This window comes from Eutrigla gurnardus, assembly GCF_963514095.1.
Source record: "Eutrigla gurnardus genome assembly, chromosome: 1".
Taxonomy (NCBI): domain Eukaryota; kingdom Metazoa; phylum Chordata; class Actinopteri; order Perciformes; family Triglidae; genus Eutrigla; species Eutrigla gurnardus.
In genome coordinates, this window is record NC_139915.1 from 9,009,422 (window position 1) to 9,019,132 (window position 9,711).

The following is a 9,711-nucleotide window of genomic DNA, read 5'->3' on the forward strand; positions in this document are numbered from 1 at the left end:
TATTCGCTTTGCAGCCAAAAACTTTGGTTCATCTTTGGAGACCTTAATCGTAAAAACGTTGCTCATATACGTCAACCACATCTAAAGGCAGCGCCACCGAGAGACGAGTGTCACCCAGCATTTGTGCTGCCAAAAGCGTCATTCGGACCTTTATTTTGAAAGGCGTTTCATCTTCTGAAGCACGGCCCGGAAGTTGCGCAGACGGGTTTCAGCTAGCTTGACACGACGCATAAATCATGTGTGGTGCGCAGCGAAAGGCAGAGAGTGCGATACAAAGCGTGTATCTTTGATGTGTATGGCCGTTCGGTCACTTATATCGCTTGGATTACGTCTGTCCTCCGCAAGAAGAGACGACACCTGTCTGTGTGGCAGTCGCTAGCGTTAGCGTCGCGTCTGCCGTTGTTGCTAGCTAGTGTAAAGCGGTTAGCTGGGAAGCGTTCACGCCAATAGGAGCTAACATTGACGTGCAAACAATCAACGGTTTTGTTTGACGCCGATTCCGTGATTAAAAGGAGCTCCAGACGTCAGCATAGAGTCCTGCGGCGCGTACCGATGAGCATGCAAGATAATTAGCTGAAGGCTAGCGTTGTGCAGCTAGCAGCGTGATTTGTGTTTGACTCGTCGCTGCCACGGCGCCGTGTAGCTGTCCACGTCTAGTCTCGTCTGTCTAACGTTGCCAGCTGAGCTAGGCCACGTCCCCGCGGGCGTATTTCATCTCACCCACTGACATTGGACGGATTGCAGGGCGAAGATGCCTGGTATACGGAAGGAGGAAGCAGCGCAAGAACCAGCAGCGATGTGAAAAGTGTTGCACATTCATGACTGTCTGTGCGTGTAGTGTTTGCTTTCCGAGCGGCTGCCGCATACACACGGCATGTCACGTAGACGGATGTGTTTTACAGCGGGAGCCTACTCTCACTGAGCTCTGTGGGTTGCGGTAACAACCTGAAGTAACGTAACACTTTGTTTTTGAAATGGTCGGCTTTGGTGCAAACCGGCGGGGAGGCCGCCTCCCGTCCTTCATCCTCATCTTCTTGATGGTGATCATCGCCATACTGTCGTTCAACTACTGGACGGTGACGAACAAGCACGGCCGCTTGCTGGATGAGCTGGCGGAGGTGCAGACGCAGGTGAAGCGCACGGACGCGGCGCGGAGCCGCCTGGAGAAGCGGAACTCGGAGCTGATGGTGCAGGTGGACACGCACAGGAAGCAGATCGACCAGAAGGATGGGGACTACAACGTCCTGGAGGGCAAGCTGCAGGCCCGGGAGGCGCTCGTCAAAAGATGCACCGATGACAAGGTGGAGTAGCCGACGTTTGATGCTGCTTTCACTGAAATCTAGCAGTAAGAGGAGCGATCACAGTGTTATGCTGCACGTAAAACCAACGTTTTCACACACTGGGATAAGCACTCTGACCAAAATTGGGAAACAATTCCAGTTTCATATTGGGTTTCTGACTCAATACCTCTGTTAATTGTCTTCCTTGTTAAAGCTCTCGTTCAATATTTAGTCAAAGGGTGGGTGGTAAATCTCTAGAGCAAATATAAATGGGGATATCAACACAAAGAGGGTCCATTGTTAACTTTACTAAGCCAGTCAGGTAAGTTTAGAGGCGTTAACTGCAATGCAAAGAGGGAAACATGTTTCCACCACATCAATTAACATTGCAAATAGCCTTAAATCATCACACTATATATAGTCTCTGCTTGCCATATCTACACTATTGCTGTGGTCTCTCTATCTGATGGAGCATGTGAGTGAACTTGGGGAACTCATAATGAAGGGAGATCATTTTATCCACTTTCAAAGACGCGATGTGGTGTGAAGAGGGCAATGATTTGTGTTGTGTAGTTTATGGAACCAAGTGGCCGATGATGCATCAACTCGTTCTTGGCTGGGAAACTCATTCATCCACCTCAGAATCAGAGTTCTGCTCCAACAATGTAGTACTTTAAAAAAAAAAAAAGTCTGTTCTGAGCTCTTGGCTCATTCAAGTGTTTTTAATATTCATTATTTTATTATTTTTTTTAAGAAAAAAAAGTAATGTTTTTTCACTGTGCCTCTAGGCCACTTATAATATATTTAAGTGTGGCTATTTCCCTCCTCTTGTCCTGCACAGTGGCCCAGCCAGCAGTTGGCTGCATTTGTGTCCCAGCACTTTCTGAACACCAGTGTGTGTCCAGCTGCCCTGGGAGACAATTAGACAGCAGATGGTGGGGGAGGTTCTCCTTTAATTTGCATTCAGTCTGACATGCTTATTTCTCATGGACAGGCATACATTTGTTTAACTTAGCTTATGTGTTGTGTAGCATCGTAGGTAAACCACTGTTGTACTGCAGTGTCCATCCAGTAGAACTAAACTACCACACATCTGTTACTTTGTGACCAGGGAAACAATGCTGCTTATAATGGGCCGTGCACACATATATATGATTATATACTGTACATGCTCTGCAAACAATGTCTGAAATTTAGACCAGCCAGTGCTCTTTAAAAATGAACACCCATTATTATTATTATTAAAAGAATAATAATTTTGGATCGATAATTAAGTGGCACTGGTCAGCCTAACAGGAAACATTTTCATTCTGAATTGTTTCCCTGATCCCATATTATGTGGCCAAATCAAATCATAGCATTGAACAAAACATTGATCCTATAACAGTTAGCTCTCTGTTTATGCTGGCAATGTCTAATCTTCTACAAACTGACATGTTTAACTGACCATTTTGTTTTTATTGTGTAGTCATCATGTGTGCACTGCCACTTAAATCTCTCTTGGCAGCTAAGTGGTTTGACACTGTTTGAGTAAGCGATAAAAAATGTAGCTGAGAGTTTTTTTCCTTGGTGTTGAGGCGAGCACAGATAGTTACATGTGGAATAAAGAGGAGTCCCTTGTTTCTTGGTAGTAACTTCAGTATCCGGCTTCCTGTTTCCGTAATAGAGATAAGGACGGGTTGAATAGCAGTCGTTCCACTCCTTTCTTTTGTCAACAGCCTATCCCTGTTTCAACAGAGATGCATGCTACGTACAATCAGAGGCCTGCAATGCAGAGAAAATAGGGACATTGAATGGCTTCCACGGTGGCTGGAAGCCATACTGTACATGGAATGGCTTCCATGTACAGTATACATTCTTGTATCCATTAGGGGCAAGAATGAGTGATGCCAGGCAAGATTATATTCTTCATACAGTCTGTAAAGGGACAGAAAATGAAGCGTTCGTCTTTATAATGCTTCATATTTCTGTCAATTTTCTGCCTTTCCTCACTGCCTTAGACAGTTAAAACTTTCAGAACTCAATAACGATGCATTCAGATGTGACATGTTTTTTGGAAAGGGGTGGGGGCGGAGGGGCAGTGTATTCATAGAAATCTCTCAAATCCCTCCTATGGCCCACTTCACTTTACCACTGTCCATTGATAAGTTCAGTATCTTTTTGATTGATCGCTTGTCCCCACTGCAGTGTTCAGTTTCACGCCATTCAGTGGCAGCCATCTGTTTCTGTAATGATGCCTTGTTGGAAAAACAAGACAAACCTGTTCCCCCTTGTTTCCCGTACCGGGGTTACTGTATTTCAATTACAGAACCTGTTGCACAGGCTTAATAGGATAACTTTTAACATTATTTTTGTTGAATTTTCAGGAGTTTAAAGGTATGTAGAGGAGTTTAAAGTTTATCTAGCTCTTCTACAGTTGATAAGATTTCCTCAACTGGTTTTCTCTTTCTTCCATACAGATGAAGGCACAGGGTGACCTCACAGCCCAAATGACAGAAATCCAGAGGTTGAAAGGTAGGGGTTTATCACAGTCTGGCCAGCAGAGGGCACTCTCCACCACAAAAACCCGCAATAGAGGACTTGAAATTATAGGTTTACTGGAGGGATTCTCAATTTCATTATCATACACGACATGAACCTGTCTAAAATGGTGTGTTTGTTTTGCCGCCAACAGAGCAGCTAAAGGAGCTGAAGCAGGAGTTCATGAAACAGGAAGATCAGCTAAGAGAAGTGAAGAAAAATAGCACTACATTGGAAAGAAAGCTGGAGTATGAGAGGTATCTTACATATTTACAACTTCTTGACAGCCTTCATTGCACTTGGGGTTTCACTTATGTGACATAATGTCAAACATTTTTCAAAATCTGAATTTTTGCCTCTTAAATATCCATTGTCATGACAGCGATTTCTTTTTTAATGTGATAATCACATTAATTGTGTGATATATGTCACTGGATATATATTAACTTGCCTAAGGCTGAACCAATCAGTGATGTTTCACTTTCGCACAAATCAGTTTTGTACTTGAAAAAAGTATGTGTGGATGAAACTAACGCAGTATATGTGTTCACTAGTTTACAGTGTGGACGTCAGATTGCACAACTGAAGGAAGAGTATGAAGAAACAAAAAAGACTCTGGAGGAAGAAGCATCAAAGCTAAGACAGGTATTAATATTGATAAGATCTGATTTTTGGTAGGCGTTGAATTTATTCAGCACTAAAACATTCATTCATTACACTCAAGATTTTTAACACAGATGTGCTGACATTAGCAGACAAACTTAATTAATTCCCATCTGTGTCTCTATTGCAGTTAAAGCAGTGTCATCTTCTCTCCATTTTCCATATGCACCTTTTTCTCATTCCCCCTTTTAATTCTACAGAGTGTTATGGACGGCCAAAAGGGTGCAGTGGCAGGTAGACATGCGGAGGGGGCCGCCAGGATGGAGGTAGTTGGAGAGCGCCATACAATCGCTACTCACCGGCATGGCAGTCCAGATTTAAAAGGTACAGTGGATGTGACAACCAAAAGTTATGGCGTATACTGGACTGTTCTTTCTTATATTGCTGTGCACCTCCAAACTAAATGTAGTGTGTGATTGCTAGAAGAAAATGCACTAGTTGCTCACATACTGTTTATCTTCAAAGAATTTTGTTGATATAATAATTATACCCTGTTAGATTCCTCAGGTCTGCATGTTATTCCAGTTTATGTATATTAATTGTGTAACAGGGAACATGTCAAATTATTATTTTCAAACTTACCCTCTACCTAAGTGACGCTCCTTTTCTGCTCCGTTACAGAAGAGATGGGTAAACCTGGCAGTGATGCTGGCATGCCTGGTATTGAAGACAGTGAGGTGGGAAAGATCGACGATGTGCAATTTGGTAAGCAAGTAAAGTAGAAGGTCAAGTCAAACAAGGACTCACTAGATGACTTATGGTTTTGAATCTGTGACTTGTTGACGGGACCACAAACGACCAAGAGTGAAAGAATTGAACTCATACAAACACATGAAGTAACCTCTCAGGATCAGTGGAATTTAAACAAAAATGGGCCCCTTCGAAATACCCTCTGTATTCTTGTCTTCTTCCTTCTAAGAAGTAAATCTGTAAAGAGAAATCAAGTTGTCTTACTTTTCCACATTCCTCACTTTGCCTTTCCATTTATCTACAGCACTGAAGAAACCAGCCATAACTCAGAAGCATGATGAGGCCCCTGATGTGGTCGTGGGAGCTGGTGCTGGTCCTGGAGTCGGGGCAGCTGACGGCCCCGGGGGGCAGGGTCTGTCCCTAGACCAGCCCAGACTCCAGCAGGATCGAATGGAGGGTCGAGCAGCAGCGGTTGCACCTCCAAGTATCATCAAACAGGCAGACAAACCGATAGTGTTCGAAGAAGACAACAAAGCAGGTATCAAGGCAGACGAACTGGGAGAACAGCAAAGACAGCTTCAAGGTACACAATGCATCAAAACTGCATGATTGATATGAATTATAATACTCTTGAGCCTTCAAGCATGTGAATATTACTCATCAGGCTTCATAGAATCATTTAGTTTCTATTAGCTTTAGTCATTTAATTAGTATGTTCCCCATACTGTGCTTGATGAGTAAGAGGTTATAAATAGGCATTAATGTGAATTAGTCGTGCTGCAGCTGAGTCATCGCATGTGACGAGGCACACGACAGAACCTAACCTCTTTCTTATTGTCAGCTCCTGATAATGTCAAGGGGGACCGGGACCACTTGAAGGCGATTCCTCTGCCCCCCAACCCTGCCCAGGTGCCCAACCCCATCCAGGCTCACCACGCCAAAGACCAAGTTCCAGCAGAGCCAGTACACCACCGCCAAAGTGAGTCCTTCCTCAAAACTTAAGAAGAAAAAGAGAATACTGTCATTTGCAAGGGGGTTTGTGGTCGGAGGAGTCTTTTTTATTTTTTTTATTAGCTTTTATTAACTTAACTGATTTTATTGTTGCTCTTGAAAGGGTGGGGGAAATAACATTGCACATGAAAAAGTACAATCACAGCTATTCTTGTTAGTTCTGTCTGTGCTTAGCTGCTGCCTCCCAGCCCTCTGTGATGTGCGTCAATGCAGAGAATAAAAAATAATTTGGGGTCATGCCACCTGTGTGAATTTTGCCCATTACTAACTGGTTACACCCCCGACTTCTGCAGCATACATTTTCATGAAAGTTGGTTGAATGTCATGTCTGAACATGGCGAGGAGTACTGTTGGGGAGGAGAGAGAGGGCTCAGTTGCACAGGAGAGGAGACAAATGACACACACCTGGCTCCCAGATGATCCTTTCCTGCTGCTTGGCTTCTGCTCTGCTGCCTTTTCTCCCTCCTCTTCCTCCTCCTCCTCATTTCATTTCTTCTATTCTTTCATCTCCCTTACACGTCCCCACCTCACACCGTGCAGCCCTGCTGCTTACAACACTGACTGCATTCGGTTCACGTCTTCATTTTGTTTTTCCTCTAATCTTCTGCCCCTGATTTTTATTATCCTTGCATCCTATTATCGCAAGTGAAAACCCGACACCCACCAGATGTCTCGTTGCTCACTAGAAACTTGCAGCTCAAAGTTGCTTCCTGACTCAGATTCTTGAGTCCCCCCTCCCCAGTCCTGTTCAGATCACCAGTGTCTTCTGAAAAAACCCATGGGAACATAAACGGCCTCAGATGCTGGAGTTATAAAGATTGGTCAACCATTATAGATCGGAGGCAAAAACACTGTTCAAGTTTAGGTTTATCTATGCATTGTACATATTTAATGATCACTTTTTCTGATTGGCAATTTTAGAAAACCTCTGATCAAATCATTTAAAATAGAAAAATAATGTAAATTATTAGACTTGAAAATGCCATTGCTCCATGGTGACTTTCTCATATCCACAATGTCCAATAAAATATATCTTAAAATGACCATACCAACAGAATATCTGAAGTTGCATTGAACGTACGTGTTTGTAATATTGTCTCCTCCTCACACGTATCAATTGGGGTGGAAAACATGTTTGAAACACTTAAAAAGCACATCTGCATGGCCTAAAATTGCTTAAAATGACCCTTGAGTTGAATAAACACTTCTCACAGAGACAGTAACAATAAAAGCTCAACATAAGATGGGATTTACTGCAGTGCTATTGTATTTGATTGATTGGATTGTAAGGATGATTAAAGCGGTGACTCAATTAGTGCTCTGTGCTCTGCAGACTTTAAACAGCACCTCATTACAAAGGGGTCCCTGTTTGTTTCCACTTTGCTCTCTGCTTTCAAGTCCATTGACTCTCCTTCACTCTTCAGAAACACTTGTCTTCTAATTGCAATCTTCCACCATTTATCCTTTCACCTCATCGCCTTTTGTCATCCTCTTCACGCGATCACTTATTCCTTCATGCATCCGTTATGCAGTATTTCACCCATTCCTGCCTCTCTTCCTACAACTGCCTCCGCTTCCCTCCCTTCCTGATGAGGCCCTTCTCTGCCTCCTGCAGGCCGGTTCTTTGATGAGAACGAGTCCCCAGTAGATCCGCAACACGGCTCTAAGCTAGCGGACTACAATGGGGATGATGGGAACGTGGGTGAATATGAGGCCGACAAGCAGGCTGAGCTGGCCTACAATGAGGAAGAGGATGGTGATGGAGGGGAGGAAGACGTTCAAGGTGAGCCAGGCCGGGGGACTGGACTGCCTGTCCAGATGTGTATCCACCATTCCTCCCTTGCTCCCCCCTCCCTCCACCCACCCCTGTCCTGCTGCCGCCCCCCTCCCCCTGCATTTGTCCTGACAGCTAGAGTAGCTCACAGTACCCTGAGTTTGGTCCTTGAATCCATCAAAAACTACGGATGATTGAGAACTATAAGCAAAACACATTGAGGGTCAATGCTGGACTGCTGTGTATGCAGTTCAGGGTGAGTGACTGAATTGTGTCAGCCATTGTTTACTGTGTAGGCACAGTAACCATCTCAACCCCTATTTTCCCATGAATGGGGAAAACTTGACCTAGGAACTTACGGTTCTGTGAGAGTGAGTGTCCATTTAGTGTGTTCTCTCCTGCCTGTGCTTCTTTTTTAGCTATACCACCTGTCTGTGCCCACCACACATCTGACCCACATCTAGACCAGTAGATAAATATAGCTCACTGTGTTTGTGAATGTGTCTGTGTTCTTCTTGAATTATCGAAATGCATGTCCCATGTTTTATTTTTATTTGTTTCTTGTTATTGTTTCCTGCCATGAATTTCCGATTTACTATAAGATAAGAATTTTAATATTTGATGTGTAACGAAACATTTGAAGACTATATTTGTTTTGTGACTGTCATTTTGTATCTGTTACATCTGTGTTTTACTTTTAAGTTTTGTCTGATTTCAATATAAATGTAAAACGTTCCTATAACTAACAAATTAGCTAAAGAAATACTAGTTAGATATAGAATCCTCTCCACACATTTCTTCTTCATTAATAAATTGTAACAAAATCAGGAGAACTATGTACAGAGGAGGCTGTAAATCCTACATTGTTCACACAAGATGGACGAGAACATTCTCAAACAATGTTGAAGCTGAAAGCTGCACTTAAACCTGGAGTGAATGTTTAATTTCAAATCCAGTGTGCTGAAGTGTGTCCCCAAAAAAAGAAAAACATAAATCCTGATTCTTCCTGACTGACCTGTATGTGACCATTTCTTTGATGTATGTATACTGGAACTGCAATCAAGCTATTGATGTGATTGTACTGATGGAGGACGACATAGTTAAGATATTTCATGCAAAAAAAGTTTTCCTATCTGATAATGGAGTATGGCTACAGCACTTCATCAAGTCTATTACTTAATCTAATGTTTGTGTTGCTGACTATTTTCCAGATGACGATGATCGAGACCTGCAGGGAGACCGGGCTGTGGATTATGGGAAGAGACATCAAGCCATTGACATTCTTTGAATGGGAACTTGTACAGCCGTAACTCACTTAAAAATATTCAGACCTTCCTCTACAACCAAGGTCTTGAGAAAATAGTTTGAACATCAATATGTTTGGGAATTTATTGGGTACATCCTCAATGTCATGGACTTTTTTGAAGAACCGACATTGCAACTAATGAATTAATTCTGAATAACGTATTATATACAAGGAAGCAGAAAAAATAATGCCATTGTTGTGCTGTTGAGTTGCTAATGGTTCTATGTTATGGCAGTAGAAACGGTATAATGTACACAGATTGTTGGGTTTTGTTATTTGATAACTGCCTCGGTTTATAAGGGACAGATCGGAAAGAGCCCCGTTTCTCACAGCCGAACTTCAAGGTCGAACTGTGTTTTTGTTTTTGCTACTTTTCTTTTCAGGTTGCTCTTGCTTGATATAAACAAACTCTTCGCCTGAGATGTTTATCAAAGAGACTAATTCAGCATTCTACCTTTCTAACATAA

At 42.8% G+C, this 9,711-nt stretch overlaps 1 protein-coding gene across 2 annotated transcripts; it reads left to right on the forward strand.

The window, feature by feature from the left end:
• The first annotated feature begins 231 nt into the window (after nt 1–231).
• Nucleotides 232–9,260, forward strand: golm2 (golgi membrane protein 2). 2 transcript variants are annotated; one of them, XM_084018705.1, is made up of 10 exons: nt 232–1,301; nt 3,740–3,794; nt 3,955–4,057; nt 4,355–4,445; nt 4,664–4,787; nt 5,085–5,168; nt 5,458–5,736; nt 5,995–6,132; nt 7,780–7,947; nt 9,150–9,260. In XM_084018705.1, exons 1-10 carry the CDS (start codon nt 975–977, stop codon nt 9,224–9,226), a joined length of 1,446 nt encoding a protein of 481 aa, XP_083874831.1. In that variant the 5' UTR covers nt 232–974; the 3' UTR covers nt 9,227–9,260. The 2 variants fall into 2 exon arrangements, with proteins under 2 accessions (XP_083874831.1, XP_083874832.1); XM_084018706.1 differs by lacking the exon at nt 7,780–7,947 and having other exon boundaries at nt 234–1,301.
• Nucleotides 9,261–9,711: the final 451 nt, after the last annotated feature.

What these genes read in the sequence shown, in the direction of transcription:
- golm2 (XM_084018705.1), top strand. Translation starts at nt 975, where the DNA reads ATGGTCGGCTTTGGTGCAAACCGGCGGGGAGGCCGCCTCCCGTCCTTC. An exon ending in TGGCAGTCCAGATTTAAAAG is followed by an intron (nt 4,788 to 5,084) that starts GTACAGTGGATG and finishes GCTCCGTTACAG; the next exon opens with AAGAGATGGGTAAACCTGGC. An exon ending in GCCAGTACACCACCGCCAAA is followed by an intron (nt 6,133 to 7,779) that starts GTGAGTCCTTCC and finishes TGCCTCCTGCAG; the next exon opens with GCCGGTTCTTTGATGAGAAC.